The following is a 25,128-nucleotide window of genomic DNA, read 5'->3' as shown; positions in this document are numbered from 1 at the left end:
TAAGTAAATAACTGGTAATTGATTAAACAGTAGCCATTTTTAATGAACACCAGTGACTCATGTTTTGCAAGTGAAATAAATCATTGTAACGATCTCAGAAATTATTCAGATTCTATGTACTCTTTGTCTGCTTGCTGGTTCAGCTCTGTCATTTACATATTCAGGTGACTTCCTCCTTGCAGACCACCCATCGCTCATTGCTCAAATTAATTTCCTTTCTGCATTAAAAATGACAAACTTACTACAAGTAACAACTTCACATACATGCACAGTATGTATCGGGGAATTTCAGATCATAATGTGATTCTAAGATACAATTAACAATCCCAAAACATTTACACATCAGGATTATTGCATTTAATACCAAGAATGTACTGGGCATAAAATGAATTACAGAATGCCATTCAGGTAATACCACACAAAAAAAAAGTATCTCACCACAATACCCGCATTCTTCACAGCCAGAGGAAGGCCGAGGAGCCCTGTTCCTATGTTGCCTTTCAACAAGTGAATTAACGTCTCAGTGCACCTGAAAAGGTAAGAAAATGACTAAGCTGTTTCCATACAATTCACCTTACTCTGATCACAAAGCCCAGCCATAACTGAACCTTCAGAAACAAAGTGAATCCACAATTCAAAAGCAAAATTGCAGTTGCTTAGCTCTATGTAAATTTCTTCACAGGAGATCACACAATGTAAGAAAAGATTTCAAACTACACAAACTCATTTTGTTAATTGTTTCAAAATAAACCTCTGAAACATTCACACTCAGTTCTAATAGCCTCGTCAAAGCTTATTCTCATTCACATCCATCATCCCAATTTCTAATTAGCTAACCAGTCATCTGCAAGTCTAGTCCCAAAAACAATCTGCGAAATATTATTTTTCCCCCCAATCAAACCAAACAGATCACCCACAGACGAAAGAAAAGGAGTTCTCCTACCCAAAAATCGATTGACAAATAGAATGGAGATACAAGGCATAGGGGTTTGTTTCAAACATTTGTGACACTTACGTTGTGCCAGTTTTTTCATTTAGACGCTGGTAATTTCCCAGATTATGTTGTGATCCTGAAATGTCAGGTGAAGAATGCAAGCTGTCATTGTCTGGGCTGTTTTCCATTGAGCTATAATCATTGTAATCTTCATTTTTCAGCCTTTTGGTCGACATGGTGATAGCCTTTCGGTAACTGCTGAAAGCTAAAGATATTTGAATGTAACTATAGAATGTGTGGCTTTAAATTTATTATCGGAAAACACAGCACTTTGTTCCCCAACTGAGCAGTGTTTCAGTATTGCATTTTTTTCCTCAAGACAAAGGTGGCCAATTAGCTAATCAAGTGTATGCCAGGTCTCAGAGCAAACTCATCAGGCCCACTTCCCCCCCACCCCCATTTTCTTTTGAAGTGTAGGGGTGGGAAATACAAGTTCTGAGGGGATATGGGGATATAAATATGATGGTATTCATGCAACATTTCAGATTAACTGCAAAATGTATTTCCAAATCCTTGCCACCACAAAAGAAAATGCATGTTGAAAACTCCTAACCGTTTCTATATTATTTATAGCATTCATTTAAATGAGACACTGCATTGTCTCTCATTTCCAGGTTTTCTTCATTATTCGCGTAATTAGCCATTATTCCTCCAAACTCACCATGATGGTTTCTCACATCTTCCTGCATGAATATTTATGTCATGTATTGAAGCAGTGGAATTCAGGCCTAATATATTCATGTAAAATTAAAGTTTAACATCCTTCCAGTATTATCAGATTCCTATAATATTATTAGAAATGTAAACAATTCGCTAACTATGCCTTTTTAAAAAAAAATTGTTCTAGCATTATCGCTCCACGTCTGTATTCCACATTTCCACCAATGAAGTACCATGAGTATCTTATACATGCCATTTGTCTATACTTCTACCTTGAGGGGTCATGCACTTCAAGGTCCCCATTCCTCTACCTTTCAGTATCCTTTTTCTGTACAGCTGATCCAATTTGCTCTTCACAATCGATAACCTCATTTCGTCTCTGCACTTACTGGCAAATTTCAAAATATGCCATGTCATCATCAAAGCGATTTCAAAATTTAGTAGAAGTGAGAGGCACAAGGCAATCAATTAACCCACTAATCCTACCCTGTCCCCTGCCATTATCAATTTCCCAAATGGATCAATAAATTGCCTTTAAGTACATAAGCTTTCACTTAAGGTATCCCAAGGGGATTTTCAGATGTCTTCTTGAAGTCTAGATAAATAACACCCTCCAACATGGAGATAAGACACAGCAAATGCTGAAATCTGAAGCAAACTGCTAGAAGAACTCAGCAGGTCAGGTAGCATCTGTGGAGGAAAAGGGATGGTCGACATTTCAGAGGGAAGATAGCCAGTGCAGAAGTAAAAGGGAGGGGTGAGGCAAAGGCAGGTAGGCATTAAGTAGAAATGAATTAGCCAGATGGAGCCAGGAGGGGAAAGGGTAAAGATAAAGGCACCCCTCCCTGACATTTTCTCTACTACATGGACGACTGCATTGGCGCTGCTTACTGCAGAACTTGTCAATTTTATCACCTTCACCATCGACTTCCACCTTGCCCTTAAATTCACGTGGACTATTTCTGAGACTTTTCCTTTTCTGGATCTTCGTCTCCATCTCAGGAGATAAACTATCCACTGATATATTCTCTCAGTTTCTCCCCATCAACCACATCTCTTTGCAAGAGGAGCCTTTCCACTCTTGGAATTCCGAAATGCCATCCTTCAGGAAACATACAAGTACGAGAGGACATGGCTTTAGGGTGAAAGGGGAAAGGTTTAGGGGGAACATTAGAGGGAACTTCTTCACTCAAAGAGTGGTGAGAGTGTGGAATGGGCTGCCATCTGATGTGGTAAATGCGGGCTCGCTCTTAAGAGTAAATTGGATAGATACATGGACGAGAGGGGTCTGGAGGGGTAATGGGCTGGGGGCAGGTAAATGGGACTAGCCGAATAATGTTTCGGCACAGACTAGAAGGGCCGAATGGCCTGTTTTCTGTGCTGTAGTTGTTCTATGGTTCTATTCCCCTCTCCCGTAGTTGATGGAGCCCTCACTGGCAATTCCTGTGTGTCTGCTCTCACCACACCTCTCCCCAGACAGAACGGAGATAGAGTTCGCCTGATCCTCACCTTTCAGCCCACTGGCCTCTGCATCCAGCACATCATCTTTCGCCACTTCTGCCAGCTCCAACGGGATCCTGCCACCAACCATATTTTCCCCTCTCCCCCTTTCTACAAGGACCACTCTCAGATTCTCTGGTCTGCTCATCCCTTCCCACCCACCCCTCCTGCTCATCCCCAGCACTTTCACCTACAACCGTAGGAACTGCAACACCTGTGCATTTGCCTCCTTCCTCACCACTACCCTGTCAATAAACCTCTGCTTAGCCAGATTTAAAGTTGATTTCTATTTAACTTGCATAAAGTTGGATATTTCTTCAAATAATTTTTTTCTTACAGGTCCAAGTTTGATTCTTGGCCTATTGAAGTCCATTTGGAACAATTTTAAGATGGAAGAGAAACCATGCTATATTCATTTTAAACTCTTATTCAAAATATGGTCTCTTGCTATTAAGATCCCCCCCCCCCCCCCATATGGCATAAAAAATCTAGAGAAATGAAATTTAACAGCAAGAGATCACTTTCTAATACAGCTCTAAACTGAATTTACATGGTACCTCTTACAATAATCTTCCAGTTTGATATTGTTCCAAATAGACTTTAAATCAGCCAAGAATCAAAATGAGATTATGATTTAGAAGATCAGAAACAAGCAAAAAAAAGTAACAAATCAATAAACAAGTAGAGGTTATATCACGAGAATACAAAATTCACTGCTCACAGGAGCTCAAACAGCATTAGAACTTTTGGTAGGATTTTATGCAGCCTATTACTATTAACCAAACTACCATACGAGATATCTGGCACCTCTGAACATAGTTTGGTTAACAACTACATCTCTACAATAAAAACTATTGAAAAATGTTATCAAGGAGCATTAAGCAACTGACAAATTTTAGAACGGCAAATAGAATGCAAAAATTTGATAGTAAATAAAATGAAAAAAACTTTAGAACTACAGAATAAGCAAAAGAATAAGTTTACAAATTTGTAGACAGGTAGAAGTAATTTCAGTGGTCACAAGCCTTAGCATGCATTTGAAAGAATACTTACACTGGAGTAGCCAAGAATAAATTTTTCAAACCAGTTTGTCCACAGTACAGGAACTTTGCACTGTTCTATGTATTTGTAGAATGAACCAAACAGCGAGAGGTTACTTTAAATGAACCTTATGGAGGAATACTACATCTTTAAAAACAATATGAGAGTTGCTCTCCAACTGTATTCAGCCAGCTCCCCTGATCCTGTTCAAAATAGTTCCAGAGGATCCTAGTTCACCTGAGGGGGCATATAGAATTGTAGTTTAACATCACATTTGACAGAAAGCACCTTCAACAATGCAACACTCCAATATGGTGCAGCCGAGATTCATGCTCAAATGTCAGCAATGGGCTGTGAACCCACAACCTTCTGCCTCAGACAACTGACATTAACAGCGTCAGCAATTCTTCTGATCCTATATTCAAAACAAAAACTAAGACAAGAACTGTAACCACATGGATAGCTTTGTCTGTTCTCTTTGCTATATTTATACTGGTAATTCAATGGACAAATCTAGGAAGGTAAATAAGAGGGCAACTAGAGGCAAGTCCGAGATAAAAAGAAATCATACAATAACTGGAGACAAAACAAAAACTGCAAACTCAATCTGTGTTCTGTAAGCCCTCCTCAGGTACATTACCAATTGTGAAATTCAAGATTTGACAATTTGAAATCAAGAAAACATACATTAATAACTTAAAGTGTTCATTGTTTCTCCCCTAAATAACGTCTGCGTCTTGTAACATTGCATTTACATTAAGATAACCTTCACTGATATTGTACCAAATGATACTACAGCATTATCAAACATTGCTGTAGTATTATTTGGTACAATATCAGTGAAGGTTGGTCTTCTGAATGTAACACTTTAAAGCAAATATTAAAACAGGAGAACAATCTGTGGAGACTTTTCAGGATCGTTCAGAAGGAAGAGAGCAGGTTTTTAGGAGCAATTCCAGTGTTTGGACACTTCGTGGCTGAAGACACAGCCGTCAACATTGGAGCAAAGGAAATCAGGATGACAGCACGGATTTGAATAGGTTTAAACAGGAAGGAAATGGGAGGATGGAGACGAGGAAAGGATCTAAATTTTAGCCTGAGAACTGTGGAAAGTGAAACAACGCCAGGAGGGGAGGTCAGTGGGCAAGGAGATTGAGGAAGGGGATAAACAGCAAACCTATCAGAGCCCTTCAGCCAGACGGTGCTGTGCAGCCCCTCACCTGCAGGGAAGGGGGGGGGGGGGGGTGACCACAGTACTCACCTCTCTGCTCATTTCAGCCCCAACTCCGGCATCGCCCTCAGCAGAACCGGCTTCACCCCCGGCGAGGAGCCGGGAGGGTCACGTGCCGCGCATTGTCACGTGCCGGTCAGCTGACCGGAACTGGCGGTGAGGGAGGGAGGGAGGGGAGTGGGGGCCGTGTGTGGATGGTGGGGGTGGGATGGGCAAGGTGCAGGAGGGGCTCAGCGGGTCAGGCAACGTCTGTGGAGGGTCGGCGCCCTTCGCCAGGACTCGAGTCTTGGTTAAATGTGACTGGGGGAAAGGAGCATTGAGTTCCCCTGGCTCACAATGGAGCGTCTCTGCAGATCCACTCATTACTTTTACTGTAATCGTTCTACTCTTTTAAATTTAAATTCTATGTCAGTAAGTATTCCTAATAATGTTCTTTGACACTTTACTCTGTATTCTGTTATTGTTTTTACCCTGTTCTACCTCAATGCACTGTGTAATGAATTGATCTGTTGGAACACTATGCAAGGCAAATTTTTCACTGCGGTACAAGTGACAATAATAAACCAATACAATTCCCAGAAATGGATCAGTAATGACGTGATCGTGTTACTCCTGGAGGGATGTGCCCTGGAAGGGTTGGGCAGACACAGTGGCTCCAGCGTCAAAAAGACCGAGCAGGAAAGGTTTGACTGCCTCGGCACTGATGATCACCAGTTATTCTTCTTCCGGGATCGCTCCGGCTTCTGCGAGACAGATCTGCCGGGGGGGGGGGGGGGGGGGGGGGGATCTCATGGAAGCCTACCGGATATGGAAAGGCCTTGGTAGAGTGGGTGTGGGGAGGATGTTTCCATCAGTAGGAGAGTCTAGGATCCAAGGGCACAGCATCAGAATAAAGGTATGACCCTCTAAAACTGAGGTGAGGAGGAAGCAGAGGGTGGTGAATTTGGAATATGTTGCCGTGGAGGACTGTGGAGGCCAAGTAATTGAAAGGTTCTTGATTGGCAGGGGGGTTAAGGGTTACAGGGAGGTGGTGAGAGAATGGGTTGAAAAAAAATTAGCCACGATTGAATGGTGGAGCAGACTTGATGGGCAGAATGGCTTAATTCTGCCCCTCTACCTTATGGACATCAGAGGCAGGTAACTGGAGTAACAGCCCAAAGTTCTGGATTCACCACATTGAAGGTTCCAGTGCAACAATCTGCTGGAGGAACTCAGTTGCTCAAGCAGCATCTGTGGGGGAAAGGAATTGTTGAAAGGGTAGTGGACTCAGCCCAATAACTTACTGGCACATCTCTCCCCATCATTAAAAGTATCTACATGAGGTGCTGCCTCAAGAAGGCAACATCTGTCAAAGATCCCCACCATCTGGGCTATGCCATCTTCTCGCAGCTACCATTAGGCAGAAGGTACAGAAGTCTGATGTCCCACACCACCAGGTTTAGGAACAGCTATTTCCCTTCAACCACTGGGTTCTTGAACCAACCTCCACAACCCTAATCACTTCCTGAGTATAGCAACACTATGACCATTTTGCTCTACAATGGACTTCGTTTTGTTCTAATTGTGTTCTTTCTTGTATAATTTATGTTGTTTTTCTTGTGTATGCTGTGTATCTGATGCTATGTGCCTGTGATGCTGCTGCAAGTAAGCTCTACAATGCACCTGTGCAGACATGTACTTGTGCGTATGGCCATAAACTCGACTTTGACTTTCAACTTTGGTATTTTAAATGAGATCTGTATGGTCTAATTTATCTATGCAAAATATAAGTATTGAATGTTCATACCTGAGACTTTTGAATTTAGGTGAATTTGAAATCTTTCAGGCCAGAAATTTGATCTCTTATCACTAACAACAAATAGCTGCATTCTTCACATGGCATTTCTAGTATAACAAGATATTTCAGTGGAGGAGTATGTGAAAAAATCCTCTGATGTTCGGATGAAGGATGTTCAACCTGAAACGTTAACTGTTTCCATTCCACTTCCTGAACAGCTGAGTGTTTGCAGTATTATGTTTTTACTTCAGATTTCCGACATCTGCAGATTATTGACTTATATATAAAAAAAATTGATGCTTCAAACGTAAGAAGAAATTGGGAAAGATGGTTAAAAACATGGTTAAAGAAACATATTTAAAGGAATGGAAGAGAAGGAAAATGGAATATCAGAATCATATGATACAGCTTAAGGGTCAGTGAGCAGGGGTAAGCTTTTGTAAAACCGATTGGCTGGGCTGAATGGCCTACTTCTGTGTCTTGCCTCAATGCAATTTTAAATCATGTGATTGAATTTAAGAGCTTCATGAAACCAAAACAGCCTTCTTGCAACATGAAACCACAACAAAAGAACCAGTTGACCCTGGACGAGATCAAAGTCAGAGTTAAAAATAATGCACAGCCTGCAAAATGGAACTTTGGCAGTGTCTGAATTCTTAAAATTAACAGATTACTATAAACTGGAAGTAAGGCACGGTTCAAGAAGGTCAACAAAATACTATCAAGAGAAAGGACAGCGCTTGATTGGTGGCACTAAAAACATTTACTCCCTTCACCATCAACACACAGTGGATACAGTGACAGCTCCTTCCAAACTCACTGCCTTGAACACCAAAATGGTACCTGGGAACATCACCCTTGCAGGGTTCCCCTCAAGTTGCACAGCATTCTGATTTGGAAATATTTTGCTGTTTCTTCATCGTCACTGAGTCTAAATTAGAACATAGAACACTACAGCACAATACAGGCCCTTCGGTCCACAATGTTGTGTCAACATTTTGTTCTGCTCTAAGATCTATCTAACCCTTCCCTCCCACATAGCCCACTATTCTGGAACTCCTTGCTCAAAGACATTGTGGGAGGCCTGCAGGGCTTCAAGCTCACCACTACCTTCTTGGGGGCAATTGGGAATGGGCAATAACTGCTGGCTTTCCAAAGACATCCACGTCATAAATTAATAAATAAAATGTAAACGGTGTGGCAGAGGCACATAATACTGTAGTTTTAAAATGCATTAATAAACTGTGACCTCTGGAAACAACAAGCACAGAGAGAGGGATTTTTTAATGTTTTCACATGGTTTATAGAGATTAGAACATTCCGTAGTGCCAGGCTCACAGAGACTGGAATCTTTCCTGCATCACATGTACCCAGCACTCTGTGCCCATCTGCCCCGATCACAATATCTGCTGTCAGGGGCTTTACCAGTGGCCACACATAATAACAGGTTGGTGCTCACCTTAATAGATGGCTTCAAGAACTTAGTGGCTTTGTTGAACTTACTCAAAAGCAGAAAACTATAAATCAACAAATACACGTCACGTAGTCGTGCGCACACACGTTACATCTACACCCACTAACCAAGTGCATGACCAGTGATGTATGCACCGTGCCTCGTGAAGTGGCAGAGCATGTGGCCCAAAGCACAAAAGGAAATCATGGAGTCATGGAATTGTTTCAATACAGGAGGTGCAGGTAGATGGTGGCGAAGGCGGCTTTTGGCACGCTGGCCTTCATCAGGCAGGGCATTGAGTATAAAAGTTGGGAGGTCATGGTGCAGTTGTACACGATGCTGGTGAGGCCGTAATCGAAGTATTGCGTTCAGTTTTGGTCATCCTGCTATAGGAAAGATGTTATTAAACTGGAAAGAGTGCAGAAAGGATTTACAAGGATGTTGTCAGAACTTGGGAGACTGACTTATAAGGAGAGGTTGGACAAGTTAGGACTTGGGAGCACAGGAGACTGAGAGGTGATCTTATAGAGGTGGTATAGATAGGGTAAATGCACTTAAGTCTTTTTCCCAGCATTGGGGAATCAAGAACTAGAGGGCATAGGTTTAAGATGAGAAGGCAAAGATTAAATAGGGATTTGAGGGGCAGCTCTTTTACACAAAGGGTGGTACATATGCAGAATGAGCTGCCAGAGGAAGTGGTTAAAGTCAAAGTTGAGTTTATTGTCATATGCACAAGTACGTCAGACTAATGAGTGGCTGAAGAGTTGGTGCCGGGGGTGGGGGGGTGGGAAGTGGGCCAGGATTCAGATCTGTGGATCATTGGGATCTCTTCTGGGGTAGGTATGACCTGCAGGAAAGGAACGGGTTACATCTGAACAGGAGAGGGACCAATGTCCTTGCGGGCAGGTTTGCTAGAGCTGTTAGGGAGGCTTTAAACTAGGTTGGCAGGGGGATAGGAACCAGATTGTTAGATTAGAAGATGGATCAGTTGGCGTCGAAATAGATGTGATGTGTACAGAGAAGGTGAGGAAGGATAGGCAAGGGATAGGGTATAAATTCAATCAGTTAGATGGGTTGAAATGTGTTTACCTTAATGCGAGAAGTGTTAAGAATAAGGGGGATGAACTTAGAGCATGGATCAGTACATGGAATTACGATACTGTGGCCATTACAGCGACTTAGCTGTCGCAAGGGCAGAAGTGGCTGATTGAGGTTCTGGGGTTTAGATGTCTCAAAAGGGATAGGGAAGGGGGTAGAAGGGGTGGGGGGTGGCATTGCTCATCAGGGATAATATCACAGCTGTAGGAAGAATCGCAGGATCATAGAAGGATCGTCTATTGAGTCACCGTTGGTGGAAGTCAGAAACAGGAAGGGAGCAATCCCTCTATTGGGAGTATTCTGTAGGCCTCCAAATAGCCATTGGGACACTGAGTAGCAGATAAGTAGGCAGATTTTGGAAAGGTGCAAAAATAACAGGGCTGTTGTCATGGGTGACTTCAACTTCCCTAATACTGATTGGCACCTCCTTAGTGCAAAAGGTTCAGATGGGACAGAATTTGTTAGGTGTGTGCAGGAAGAATTCCTGACACAGTATGTAGGCAGGCCGACCAGAGGAGAGGCTATGCTGGATCTGGTATTGAGCATTGAACCTGGTCAGGTGAAAGACCTCTCAGTGGGCGAGCATTTTGGAGATAGTGACCACATCTCCATAACCTTTAGCATAGCCATGGATAAAGATAGCAGGCATTATGGGAAAATATTTAATTGAGGGAGGGCAAATTATGATGATATTAGGCAAGAACTCAGGAGCGTAAACTGGGAACAGATGTTCTTGGTAAATGCACTGCAGAAATGTGGAGGTTGTTGAGGGACCACTAACGTGGGGTTCTAGATAGGTTTGTCCCACAGACAGGGAAAGGATGGTAGGGTGAAGGAACCATGGTTAACAAGAGGTGGAAGCTTTAGTCAAGAGGAAGAAGGAAATATAAGGTTTAGGAAGCAAAGATCAGATAGGGCTCTTGAGAGTTATAAGATGGGCAGGAAGGAGCTTAAGAGGGGACTTAGGAAAGCTGGAAGGGGACATGAGAAGGCCTTGGCAAGTAGGGATAAGGAAAACCCTAAGGCATTCTCCACACGTGAGGAACAAGAGGATGACTAGGGAGTGGGTAGGACCGCTCAGGGATAAGGGGGGATAATATATCTGGAGGCGAAGGAGGTAGGGGAGGTCTTAAATGAATATTTTGCTTCAGTGTTCACTAGGGAGAGGGACTTAGATGAAAGTGAGGTTAGCGCCGAACAGGCAAGTGTGTTGGAGCATGTAGAGGTTAAGGAAGAAGCAGTGTTGGAGCTAATAAAAAGCATTCGGACAGATAAATCTCTGGGGACGGACAGGATATACCCAAGTTACTATGGGAAGAGATTGCTGGAGCATTAACAATGATCTTTGTGTCCTCCCTGGCCACAGGAGTGGTACCGGAGGATTGGAGGATAGCAAACGTTGTTCCATTGTTCAAGGAAGATAAAAGGGATAATCCCAGGAATTAAAGACCAGAGTTTTACATCAGTGGTGGGCAAACTGTTGGAGACAATTCATAGGGACAGGATTAATGAACATTTGGAGAAGCAAATTCTTATTAGGGATAGTCAGCATGGCTTTGTGAAGGAAAGGTGTCTCACGAGCCTAAGAGTTTTTTGAGGAAGTGGCAAGACAAATTGATGAAGGTAATGCAGTGGATGTGGTATATATGAATTTTAACAAGGCGTTTGACAAGGTTCCCCATGGTAGGGTCATTCAGAAAGACGTATGACATGCATAGAAAATTGGCTTTGTGGATTTGAAATTGGCTTGCCCACAGAAGGCAGAGGGTGGTTGCAGAAGGAGAGTATTTGACCTGGAGGTTGGTGATTAGTGGTGTTCTGCAGGGATCTGTTCTGGGACCCCTGCTCTTTGTGATTTATATAAATGATTTGGATGAGGATGTGGAAGGGTGGGTTAGTAAGTTTGCAGATGACATGAAGGTTGGTAGTGTTGTGGATAGTGTAGAAGGTTGTCAAGGGTTACAACGGGACATTGATAGGATGCAGAGCTGGGCTGAGAAGTGGCAGATGGAGTTCAACCTGGAAAAGTGCGAAGTGATACACTTTGGAAGATCTAATTTGAAGGCAGATTACAAGGTTAATGGCAGGATTCTTAGCAGTGTGGAGAAACAGAGAGCTTGGGGTCCAAGTACATAGATCCCTCAAAGTTGCTGCACAAGTGGATAGGGTGGTTAAGAAAGTGTATGGTGTGCTGGCCTTCATTAGTCGGGGAATGAGTTCAAGAGCTGAGAGGTAATATTGCAGCTCAAAAAGAATCTGATTAGACCACACTTGGAATATTGTGTTCAGTTCTGGTCACCACATTATAGGAAGGATGTGGAAGCTTTGGAGAGGGTGCAGAGGAGATTTACAAGGATATTACCTGGGTTGAGCGAGTTAGGGCTTTTTTCTTTGGAATGACAGAGGATGAGAGGAGACTTGATAGAGGTATATAAGATTATAAAAGGCATATACAGAGTGGACAGCCAGCATCTTTTCCCCCAAGGTGGCATTAGTCAATACCAGAGGTCACCTGTTTAAGGTGCATGATGGAAAGTTCAGGGGAGATGTCAGAGGTAGGGTTTTTTTTTAAAACACACACAAAGTGGTGGGTGCCTGGTAAGCACTGCTGGGGGGGGGGGGGGGGGGGTGGAAGCAGAGGTGGAGGGGGTTGATACGATAGGGTCATTTAAGAGACTATTAGATAGGCACATGGATGAAAGATAAGTAGAGGGTTATGGGAGGTGGAGTAGAGAGGGGGATAGATTAAACGGGGATAAGGTTTATATAAGTCAGCACAACATTGTGGGCCGAAGGGCCCATAATGGGCTGTACTGTTCTATGTTCTATGTACACATATGCACAGGTGCAATGAAAAACTTAGCATCATATGAGCAGCATTCACAAGAAAAAGACATATTAAACATAAATTATACACAATTTTTACAAGAAAAAGAACGTTTAAAAGGCAATTGGGTATGTACACGGATAGGAAAGGTTTAGAAGGTTCTGGGCCAAATGCTGGCAAATGGGACTAGCTTGGATGGGCAGCTTGGACCAGATGGGCTGAAGGGCCTGTTTCTGTGGTGTATGACTCTATGAAGCCATTTGACCTACCGAGTCAACCCTCTCTGCTTATAAACCAATCCCCTCATTCCCATTCCCCAATTCTTTCCCCATAACTCTGTAAATTATTCTCTTTTAAGTACTTATCCAATGTCCTTTGAAGGCATTGATTCTGTTTCCTTATGGACAGAGAATTCCAAATCCTAACAATGTTCTGAGTAAAAAAGTTTTCCCTGAAATCCACTTTGTATATTGCCTGGTCCTTGAACCATTCACTAATGGGAATAGATTCCATTTACCCTTGAGTATTTTGAGGAAGTGCTGTGTGGTTCTGTTGTGGTGAGTGATATTTGAGGCATTTTGCATTAAGCCAGGGGTCTCACCTGCTTTTGTAAGGTCAATTAACAAGGAGCCAGAGGACAATCAGCAGTGGAAATCTTGGATTCCCACTCCCCACAAAAAAAAATGCTGTTGAGGTTTGCTCAGTTGACAACATCAAATGTAGGATTTATAAATTTTTATTAAGAGGTACCAAACCAGTACAGATGAAGCTAGAATTCTGTCTAATTGAATAGCAGAACGGAGTCAGATTATTCAGTCAGATTGCTTCTCCTATTATGATACTCCCACAGCAAGATAAATCCCCTTTTTGGCACTGGAAGTCAGCAATATGGAACATAAAAGGCTTTCACTTCTCTTTGTAATGTTGTACATGAGAAATTGTAGCCACTGCCAAATTTTGACTTTTAAAAATACATTTCTGCAATCCCATTCAAAAATCTTATCTTAATTTTGATCTGTAATATATTGGATTTTTTTTTAAAAAGGTGTTCATTATCTCTGATCAATACCTAAAGATTACAAGTGGATGAATGCTAATTCTCTTGTTGACTGTTATCTCTGTTCACTATTTTAGCAGAGACATTAGCCTGAAAAGACAGATGGTAGTATTTCATATGCTCTGGCAATATTTTAACTAGTTTCACTTACAGCTCAAACACATTCAGAAGACTTGCTTTAGAATTTGCAGTCAAGTAAAAGGAAAATTGGATCCTAGACAAGACAATCTTTGCATGTGTTCTGAAGTGAACTGAGGAAAAGAAACTCAGTTTCCTCAAATCAATCTAACTAGAACCCTGAACCATGACTCACGATATTCTGACTGGACAGCAACTGTGTAGTCATGACCTTGAAGCAACAGTGACCACAAAGCTTTAGAGATATCTTAAAAGACCTTGTGGAAACATTATATACAGCAGACATGAATGAGCACCACATTTCACTTTGCAATTTGAATCATTTTAACTACTGTATTTATACCAATGGTACTTTTATTAAAGTAACTTTCATGAGTGTCTTTCAATCATATATGAGGTGACTGTGTAAGTAATGGCTCATTTTAAACAAAATGAGAAAAAATAAGTATTATGGCCCTGTTTTAGCTTGGATTAGCCTTTTTCAGCTCAGTCACATTACACAAGGGACTGTTGTTCTAGACCAAAGTCTACATGTTCCTGTTAGAGTGAAGGGCAAGGCTGGTAGGATTAGGGAACCCTGGACGACGACAGATATTGAGGGCCTGGCCAGTAAAAAGTATGGGTCAGAGACAGGCAGCTGGGATTAAGCAAATCCCTGGAGAAGTAAGGGGAAGCAGGACTGTACTCAAAGAAATCAGGAGGGCAGAAAGGGGCATGAGATATCTTTGGCAGAGAAGATTAAAGAAAATCCAGGGAGTTTATGTATATTGAGGGAAAAAGTAACTAGAGAGAGAATAGCACCCCTCAAAAACTCAAGGGGACACCTTTGTGTGGAGCCACAGGAAATGGGCAAGGTCCTTAATGAATATTTCTCTTCTGTTTTTACCATGTAGAAAGACATGAAGACTTCAGAACTAGGAAAAGTAAATGAGGTCTTGGGAATAGTTGTGCTGGGTATCTTAAAAGGTATGAAGGTGGACAAATCTCCTGGGCCTGACTAGGTATATCCAAGAACACTGTGGGTGTCTAGAGAACAAACTGTAGGAGCCCTGGCTGAGATATTTGCATATCGTTAGCCACGGGTGAGGCGCCGGTAGACTGGAGGGTAGCAAATATTGCGCCTTTATTTAAGAAGGGCTGCAAAGAAATACCTGGGAAATATAGACCAGTAAGTCTAACAACTGTGACGAGTAAGTTACTGAAGAGGATTCTGAAGGATAAGATATACATGCATCTGGAAAGACGAGGGTTGATTAGGGCTAGTCAGCAAGGTTTTGTGCGTGGGAAATCATGTCTTACGAATTTGATTGAGTTTTTTTGATGAAGTGACCAAGAAGGTTGATGAGGCCAGGACATTAGATGTAGTCAACATGGACTTCAGTTAGGCCTTTGATAAGGTTCCACATGGTAAGCTACTCTGGAAAGTTAGATCACAGAATCCAGGGAGAGCTGGCTAATTGGATTCACAATTGGCTTGATGGTAGAAAGCGGAGGGTGATGGTGGAAGGTTGTTTCTTGGACTGGAGGCCTGTGACTAGTAGTGTGCCGGGTCCATTGTTGTTTGTCATCTATATCAACGATTTGGATAAGGTGGTACAGGGCATGGTTGGTAAGTTTGTAGATGACACTAAAATAGGTGGTATAATGGAGAATGAAGGTGGTTATCAAAATTTACAGGGAGGTCTTGATCAGCTGAGTAAGTGGGCTGAGGAATGGCAAATGGAGTTTAAGTTGAATAAGTGTGAGGTGCTGCATTTTGGAAAGTCAAATCCAGGTAGGACTTTCACAGTGAACAACAGGGCCCTAGGGAGTGTTGTAAAACAGAGGGACCTTGGAGTACAAGAACATGCTTCACTGAAAGTGGAGTCACAGGTAGACAGGGTGGTGGTGAAGTCTTTTGGCACGCTGACCTTCATCAGTCAGGGCATCAAGTATAAAAGTTAGGTTATGGTGCAGTTGTATAGGATGCTGGTGAGGCCACACTTGAAGTATCGCATTCAGTTTTGGTCTCTCTGCTCTAGGAAGGAAAAAAGATTCACAAGGTAAGGAGTACAGAAAAAAGATTCACAAGGTAAGGAGTACAGAAAAAAGATTCACAAGGTAAGGAGTACAGAAAAAAGATTCACAAGGTAAGGAGTACAGAAAAAAGATTCACAAGGTAAGGAGTACAGAAAAAAGATTCACAAGGTAAGGAGTACAGAAAAAAGATTCACAAGGTAAGGAGTACAGAAAAAAGATTCACAAGGTAAGGAGTACAGAAAAAAGATTCACAAGGTAAGGAGTACAGAAAAAAGATTCACAAGGTAAGGAGTACAGAAAAAAGATTCACAAGGTAAGGAGTACAGAAAAAAGATTCACAAGGTAAGGAGTACAGAAAAAAGATTCACAAGGTAAGGAGTACAGAAAAAAGATTCACAAGGTAAGGAGTACAGAAAAAAGATTCACAAGGTAAGGAGTACAGAAAAAAGATTCACAAGGTAAGGAGTACAGAAAAAAGATTCACAAGGTAAGGAGTACAGAAAAAAGATTCACAAGGTAAGGAGTACAGAAAAAAGATTCACAAGGTAAGGAGTACAGAAAAAAGATTCACAAGGTAAGGAGTACAGAAAAAAGATTCACAAGGTAAGGAGTACAGAAAAAAGATTCACAAGGTAAGGAGTACAGAAAAAAGATTCACAAGGATGTTGCCAGGACTTGAGGGACTGAATTATAGGGAGAGGTTGGACAAGCTGGGACTTTATTCCTTGGAACATAGGAGACTGAGAGGTGATGTTATCAAGGTGTATAAGATCATGGGAGGCATAGATAGGGTGAATACACTGTCTTTTTCCCCCCAGGGTTGGGGAATCAAGAATTAGAGGCCATAGGTTTAAGGCAAGAGGAGAAAGATTTAATCAACTCTTGAGAGGCAACTTTGTTTTACACCCAGGATGGTATGTATATGGAACGAGCTGCCAGAGGAAGTGATTGAGACAGGTACAATAATAACTTTCAAAAGACAGTTGGACAGGTACGTGGATAAGAAAGGTTTAGAAGGTTATGGGCCAAATACTGTCAAATGTGACTAGCTTGGATGGGGCATCTTGGTTGGCATGGACTAGTTGGGCCCAAGGGCCTGTTTCCATGCTGTATAACTAGGACCAGAGAGAGCAGGGAACACATGTGCCCTTTGCTACAAAGCACAAATTGGATCAAGGGCTTTGCTGCCTTAAGTTCTGTTCTAAATTCCAATGGGGATTGGTCAGGAAGCACAATGGAAGTCACTACCAATGTCAGGATTGCAAGGAAGCATGTCCAGTGAGTTTTCAGGCTACCTTTCTTCTGCCCATTATGTCTCTCAATGGGCAATGTGGAAAACAGGCTGTCATAGTTTCACATTCAACCTCCAATGTGAACAGGTAAAATATTAAAAATTGAAAGTTAATGTCCTTAAAGGTCACAGTCTAACTTTTTGGTATCAGAATGTCCAAGGTAACTTTGGCAGGAACAAGGGAGAATCAATTGTTTAGTTAGATTTGAAGAGGTGGTTTCCACAGATCCAATATTTGAAGAAGCCAGGTTTTTAAATAAGACAAAGCTAAATTGAATGTATTTTTCCAGAAATTTACATAAAATTTTCAAACATTATATTTGCTTACAAGAATTAGATTAAGGTATGACATCAGCTTTTATGAGTCAAGTTTATTATCATGCACAACTTGAGGTTCAGGTACCATGAAAAACTTGCTTGCGGAAGCATCACAGACAGATTCAGATAGCAAGTTATATACAAATTATACAAGAAAATGCAGAAAACCTGCAAGGCATTAGTACAAAAACACAATTTGAAACAGTGCAAGAGGGGGTCTGTAGTTTTCTGTTGCTGAGGTAGGATTCCAGTTGTGCAGGCCCATTAGAGAACCTGATGATTGTAGGAAAGTAGCTGTTCCTAAACCCAGTGGTGTTTCCCCACCACCACCACCCACCCCCCCCCCCCAAGTGATTAATGAGAGAGGTTTTATGCAGATTCCAGCCCCTCAGCATTGAATGTGGAAGGACCCAAAAGTGAGGCATTCCTGTTACAGTCCCTGCTGTGGCTGCACTGAGCTTCAGTCTGTACCTCTGCACATTCCAAAATGCCAGAAAACATGCAGTCTCCAACATTGAGTTGAGAACTCCATGCACTGGAATACCAGCAAATAGAATACACTACTGGGGTGGGTGTGGGGAGGCAAAACCAGAGACAGTTGATCCATTAAAAGGTTACAATATCTTAAACACTTATGAATGCAATTCCTGTCCAATATGTTTGGCCTCATGGGGGAAGCTGTTACTATTAATCTCAAGATTGAGGCCAGAATAGCAGATCAAATGGCAATTACATCATTGGAGATTGATTTGCATTTTTATACCTATCTGACATGGTACTTAACATTTTTTGCCAACCAAATCAGGGAGTGATAGTATGTAGTTGCCTCCTCCATGTTAACCCCAGGCTTGGCTACCCACATGCAGTGGAGATTGAAAGAGGCTGCAGAGTTGTAGACTCAGCCAGCTCCATCACAGGCACAACACTCCCCACCATAGAGGATATCTTCAAGAGGTGGTGCCTCAAGGTGGCATCATTAAGGACCCTCATCACCCAGAACATGCCCTCTAGGTTGTTACCATCAGGGAGAAAGTACAGAAGCCTGAAAACCCACACAATTTTTCAGGAACAATTTCTTCCTTCTGCCATCAGATTTCTGAATGGTTCATGAACCTACAAACACTACCTCAATATTCCTCTTTTGCACCATTTATTTGTGACTTTATAGTAATTTGTCTTGCACTGTACTGCTGCCACAAAACCACCAATTTCATGACATATCAGTGATAATAAACCCAATTCTGAAGTTAGACTCTATTCTGCTACCTATACTCAATATAATTACAGGTACTGTTCATGAGATCTGCCCTTGATCAGATAAATTCAGTTTGGTTAGAGATTAATATCAAGATCAGAACAATGAAAGGCACCCAAGAACTAGCCAAAACTTTGGAGCTAGATCATTAAAGAGGTTACTCCTGAAACATTAACTTACCTTATCATTAGCTGACTTGCTCTACATGATGTCAGAACATAAGCAGAAGCAAGAATAGCCCATTCAGTGCCTCATGCTTGCACTGAGGTTCATCAATGTCATGGCTATACCTCAGCTTACGGCCTCAATCCAATTTTCCTGCACAAATCCCATATTCCTTTGGGTCAAGAATTCTAAAGATTCACTATCCTATGGGGGGAATGGCTTTATTTTGAGATAGACACCACAGTCAGAGGAAACATCACTGCAGCATTGACCCTCTTGTCCCATTACAAAATGTGTACATTTTCAATGAAATCACTTCTCATTCTGAATTCTACAGAGTGTAGACCAAGTCTGCTTAACCTGTTGCGAAGCTTTCACTGCATGTATATCCTTCCTTGTGTAGCCATCATTTCAAGTGTGGTGTCACCACAACCCTATACAATTTTAGTAAGACATCTGTGTTCTTAATCACCTTTCAATGAAGGCCAACATACTGTTTGCCTTCCTAATTATTTGCCATATCTGCATGTTAAGTTTAAATGATTTGTTTACAAAGATAGCTTGGTTCCTCAGAGCACCAATACCTTTCAATCTTGCCATTTAAAAATACTCTGCCATTTTATTTTTTTCTATCAAAGTGGAAGACTTCAAATCTTCCAACATTGTATTGCACCAGGCATGCCCTCCCCCATTTACTTATCCTGTTGACATAACCCTGAAGGCTTTGAATCCTCCCACAATCTTTGAGCCACCAAGCTTAGTATCATCAGCAAATTTGGATCCACTAGCTTAATCTCCTCATCCAAATCATTGATAGATTATGAACAGCTGGAGCTGCAGCACCAACCTTCATGGTACCTCCCCATCCAAAATTTACCCATTTACTCCTATTCTGCTTTCAGGAGAATTTGACTCACTGTCAAGTGAATCATTTCCAGTCTTGAACTGTTCATGTTTCAAATAACATATTGAAAGTTCCATTGAATGATGTAATTTACTGAATTATTGCAATATGGAAAACCTTACACCTAAACTAATCAACAGCCCAGGGCATTTCCCTACCCACTGAAGCAATAGTGGTGGATATTAGCAAATTGCCCTTGTTCAAGCTGAATTGTGGCAATAAGCAAACATGTAAATTGACATTGAATGCTGGAAGTTGTTAACCCAGTCTGAGTTAACCAGTCCTCCCCAGAGTTTTCCCTTGCATCCTCTATTCTACCAGGTCCACTAGATGTCAGTACCTTCTGTCCCTTTCTCTTCCACAACTCCATGCCTTGCTTTTTCTAATTAGACACAAAAGGGGTCTCCTCACTTTCCTGCCTGGCTCCATAGGGGCCCTCCTGCTCTAACCCATCCTCCATGAATCCACCCCCCCCCCACCTCCTCTGATCCCATATCCCATGCCCTGAACCAACATCACCCTTGACTCCCTCCTTTCCCCCACTCCATTACCCTCTCTCCCACACTCCCCCCCCAGCCCTCTCCCCCACTACCCTCCTCTGGCCCCACAGTTCACCCCATCTCCCACCCCTGCCATGTCTTTACCATCCTGTCTGACTTCCCTTTGACACTAAGCAGTCAGAATCAGATTGTTTATTGGCAGAATGACACAAGGGTGATATAGGTCAGCAGGTTGAGTGGTGTTGTAACAACAACCTCATATTCAGTGTCAGCAAGACCAAGGAACTGATTGTGGACTTTAAGAAGGGGGAAGTCAGGAGAACACATGGTCCTCATTGAAGGAGTCTGTGGTGGAAAGTGAACAGCTTCAAGTTCCTAGTGTCAACATCTCAGGATTGATCCTGGGCCCAACACACAAATGCAACTATTAAGGCAGCACACCAGCATCTATTTTTAGAAGTAGAAGGAAATTTGGCATGTCAAAAACTCTGGCAAATTCCTCCATGTGTACAGTAAAAGGCATTCAAACTATTTGCACCATGGCCAGGTATGGAAACTCCAATGCACAAGAATGCAAGGGGCTATAGAGTGTGGTGGACTTAGCCAGTTCCATCACAGGTATAACTCTCTCCACTATTGAGGACATCTATAAGAGGCAATGTCTCAGGAAGACAACATCCATCATTGGGGACTCCCACTATCTGGGCTTTGCCATCTTCTCAATGTTACCATCAGGCAGGAGGTACAGGAGCCTGAAGACCTACACCTCAAGGTTCAACAACACCTTGTCTATGAGTGAATCCATTCTGAATCCACAGCCAAGTTTCCCTGGATCCCATGCCTCCTGACTTTCTGAATGAGTCTTCCATGAGGAACCTTATCAAATGTCTTACTAAAAGCCATGTACACAACATCCACTGCTCTAACTTCAATGTGCTTTGTCACATCCTCAAAGAAGTCATTCAAGGTCTTGAAGTATGACTTGCCCCTCAAAGCCATGCTGACTGTCCCTAATCAGCCTATGCTTCTCCAAATGACCATAAATACTGTCTCTAAGAATCTTCTCCAGTAATTTGCCCACCACTGAAGACTCACTGGTCTGTAATTCCCAGGGTTGTCCCTACTCCCTTACTTGAAAGGAGGAATAACATTTGCCACCCTCCAATCATCTGGCACTACTCCTGTGGCCAGTGAAGACAAAGATAGTTGCCACAGGTGCAGCAATCTCTTCCCTCACTTCCCATAATAACCTGGATATATCCCATCCAGCCCCAGAGAATTACCTATGTTTTTCAGAAGCTCTAGCACATCCTCTTCATATTGAGATGCCCTAGCATATCAGCCTGTTATACACCATCCTCAATCATCAAGGTCTCTCACTGGTGAATACTGAAGCAAAGTATTCATTAAGGACCTCTTCTGACTCCAGGCACTGTTTCCTCTTATCCCTGATTGGTCCTACCCTCACTCTAGTTATCCTCCTATTCTTCACATGTGTAGAACACCTTGGGATTTACCTTGATCCTACTTGCCAAGGCCTGCTCATGACCCCTTTTAGCTCATTCTTAAGCTCCCTCCTGGCTAACTTGTAACTCTCCAGAGCCCTATCTGGTCCATGCTTTCTAAACCTCAGGTAAGCTTCTTTCTTCCTCTTGACAAGATATTCTACATCTCATCAACCACAGTTCCTTCACTACCATCCCTTCCCTGCCTCAATGGGACAAACCTATCCTGAACACCATGCAAGTACTCCCTGAACAACCTCCACATTTCCATTGTGCACTTCCCCAAGAACATCTGTTCCCAATTTACACTCCCAAGTTCCTGCATAATAGCATCATAATTTCACCATCCTTCCTCCCCTCCCCCCCCCCCATTAAATACTTTCCCATATCATTGCTCCTATCCCTTTCCAAAGCTATGGTAAAGGTCAAGGGGTTATGGTCACTATCTCCAAAATGCTTTCCCACCAGGAGATCTGAAACCTGATCAGGCTCATTGCCTAATATGAAGTCCAGTATGGCCTCTCCTCTAGTTGGCCTGTGCACATTGTGTCAGGAATCCTTCCTGGACACATCTAACAAACTCTGCCCCATCTATCCCCTTTACACTAAGGAGGTGCCAATCAATTAGGGAAGTTGAAATCACCCATGACAACAACCGTTATTTTTTCACCTCTCAAATCTGATTCCTGATCTGCTCCTTAGTGTCTGCTGCTGCTATGGGGGGGGGGGGGGGGAAGAAAGGGGGTATGTAGAATATTCCCAATAGAGTGATCACTCCCCTCCTGTTTCTGACTTCCACCCACACTGACTCAGTGGACGATCCCTCCAGGACATCCTCCCTTTCTACAGCTGTGACACTGTCCCTGATCAGCAAAGCCACTCCCCCACCTCTTACCTCCAACCCTGTCCCTTTTGAAGCATCTAAACCCAGAATATCCAGCAGCCATTCCTGCCCTTGCAACAGCCAAGTCTCTGTAATGGCACCACATCATAGTTCCATGCTTACCAATGCTCTAAGTTCATCACCCTTCTTCCTGATACTTCTCCCATTAAAGTAGTCACACTTCAGTCCATCCAACTGACTGCAATTTTACCCTTTCAAATGCCTATCCTTCCTCAGTCTTTCTACACTCCACATCTACTTGTACAGTAGATGCACCAACCTCTGACCTATCATTCTGGATCCCATCCCCCTACCAAACTAGTTTAAACCCTGTCCAACAGTTCTAGCAAACCTGCCCACAAGAATGTTGGTCTCCCTCCAGTTCAGATGTTACCCATCTCCTTTTGTACAAGTTGTACCTTCCCCAGAAGAGATCCCAATGATCAACAAATCTGAAGCCCTGCCCCAGTTCCTCAGCCACATAGTCATCTACCAGATCATCCTGTTCTTACCCTCACTGGCACAGACAGCAGTCCAGAAATTACTACCCTTGAGGTCCTGCTTTTCAGTTTCCTACCTAGCTCCCTAATCTCCCTCTTCAGAACCTCATCTCTTTTCCTACCTATATAATTGGTACCAATATGTAGCACAGCCTCTGGCTGTTCACCCACCCCCTTCAGAATGCTGTGGGCCCAATCCAAGACATCCCTGATCCTGGCACCTAGAAGGCAACATACCATCCAGGAGTCTTTCACATCCACAGAAAGTCCTGTCTGCTCCCCTTACTATGGAATCCCCTATCACTACCACCCTCCTCTTCTATCCCCTCCCTCCCCCACTTCTGCACAGCATGACCAGACTGAGTGCCAGAGACCTGGTCACTGCAGCTTTCCCCTGGTAGGTCATTTCCCCCCACCACCACCACCACCACCACCACCACCACCCAAAGCAGTATACTTGTTATTGAGGGAAACAGCCACAGGGGTACTCTACACTACCTACCTATTCGCTATCCTTCTCCTGACAATCACCCAACTACCTGCCTCCTGCAGCTTAGGAGTGACTGCCTCCCTGTAGCTCTTATTTATGTACTCCTCAGTATCCTATAGGAGCCAAAGGTCATCCAGCTGCAGCTCCAGTTCCCTTACACCATCTGTAAGGATCTGCAGCTGGATGCACTGCATGCAGATGTAGTCATCAGGGAGACTGGATATCTCCCAGAACTCCCACATCTCACAAGCTGAACATACTACATTCTCACTACTCTATCCTGGCACTAAAGGGAACACCAAAGCAAAGAAAGGAACCTACCAGGGACTTACCTTCACCTCTTTTCACTGAAGCCTCTTGAGCCAAAGCCTCAGTCCCCACTTTAACACTGGCCCACTCACACAATAGCTACTCTACTGATACATGCCTTTCCTTTATTTGCTGCTGTTAATAAGCCAATCAACTGGTAACAATTTGCAAATGTGCCTCGTTTAGACTCTTGGAAGGTGAAACTCACAAGCTCATGCATAGAGACTCACGTCTTTTCAAATGTCCTGCTCCAAATCCCTTGGACTTATTATCCCTTACATCTTGGACAACTCTCATGCCTTGCACCATTTTGATAAGTTCCAATTCCCACCACAACCACGTCACTTTCATCCCCCATCTGGAGGATCTTAGTGCCCTCTGCTTCTTTCTGGAACAAAGATTCAAACAGTTCCCCTCTGCTAATACTCTCATCTGCCTGACAGAACCTGTTCTTACCCTCAGCAGCTTCTCTTTCAATTCCTCCCACTTTTCATAAATCAAACATGTAGTCATTGGCACTCATATGGGCCCCAGCTGTGCCTCTTTTTGTTGGCTACGTGGAATAGTCATTGTTCCAACCTACTCTGGCACCACTCCCCAACTCTTCCTCTGCTACATCGATGAACTCATTGGTGCTGCTTCCTAATCCGTTCAGGACTCATAAGTTTCCTTCATCGGTTGTCAAAACTCATCAATTGTCCCTCATCAAAGGGACAAACAACCTTTGCTACCAACTTCTACCTGCCCTAAAATTCACTTGGACTATTTCTGATACTTCTCATTTGCAGATCTCGCTGTGTCTATCTCAGGCGACAGACTATCCACCAATATCTGTTATAAACCCACAGCTACATTGACTACACTTCCTCCAACCCTCCTGTAAGGATGCCATCCCTTTCTCTCAGTTTCTTTTCCATCTCTCTGCCACATCTATTCTCAAGATAAGGCTTTCTACACCAGGACTTCGGAAGTGTCATCCTTCTTCAGGAAATGTGACTCCCCTTTGCTGTAGTGGATAGAGCCCTCTCATGCATCTCCTCCATTTCCCATAAGAACTAGAATTAGAATCAAAATTATTATCACTGACTTACATGATGTGAAATTTGTTGTTTTGGGGCAGCAATACAGTGCAAAGGTATAAAATTGCTATAAATTACAAAAGTAAATAAATAGTGCAAAAAAAAGGAATAACGAAGTAGTGTTCATGCACTGT

The 25,128-nt window shown here is 42.7% G+C and overlaps 1 protein-coding gene across 2 annotated transcripts in view; it reads right to left on the bottom strand.

Moving 5' to 3' along the window:
- slc36a1 (solute carrier family 36 member 1) overlaps window positions 1-5,556 on the bottom strand; it is a 46,252-nt gene extending 40,696 nt beyond the window's left edge. The window contains exons 1-4 of one of the 2 annotated variants that reach the window (XM_052014816.1): window positions 5,457-5,556; window positions 4,208-4,432; window positions 1,016-1,199; window positions 439-529 (exon numbers count right to left, since the gene is read on the bottom strand). In XM_052014816.1, coding sequence (XP_051870776.1) covers window positions 439-529; window positions 1,016-1,170 — 246 coding nt within the window. In that variant the 5' untranslated portion in view covers window positions 1,171-1,199; window positions 4,208-4,432; window positions 5,457-5,556. The remainder of the gene's footprint in view (window positions 1-438; window positions 530-1,015; window positions 1,200-4,207; window positions 4,433-5,456) is intronic. The other variant, XM_052014817.1, reaches the window with a different exon arrangement.
- Between the last annotated feature and the right edge of the window lie 19,572 nt (window positions 5,557-25,128).

Source organism: Pristis pectinata, chromosome 4 (assembly GCF_009764475.1).
Source record: "Pristis pectinata isolate sPriPec2 chromosome 4, sPriPec2.1.pri, whole genome shotgun sequence".
Classification (NCBI taxonomy): Eukaryota; Metazoa; Chordata; class Chondrichthyes; order Rhinopristiformes; family Pristidae; genus Pristis; species Pristis pectinata.
This window is presented reverse-complemented; position numbering and strand designations above follow the sequence as displayed.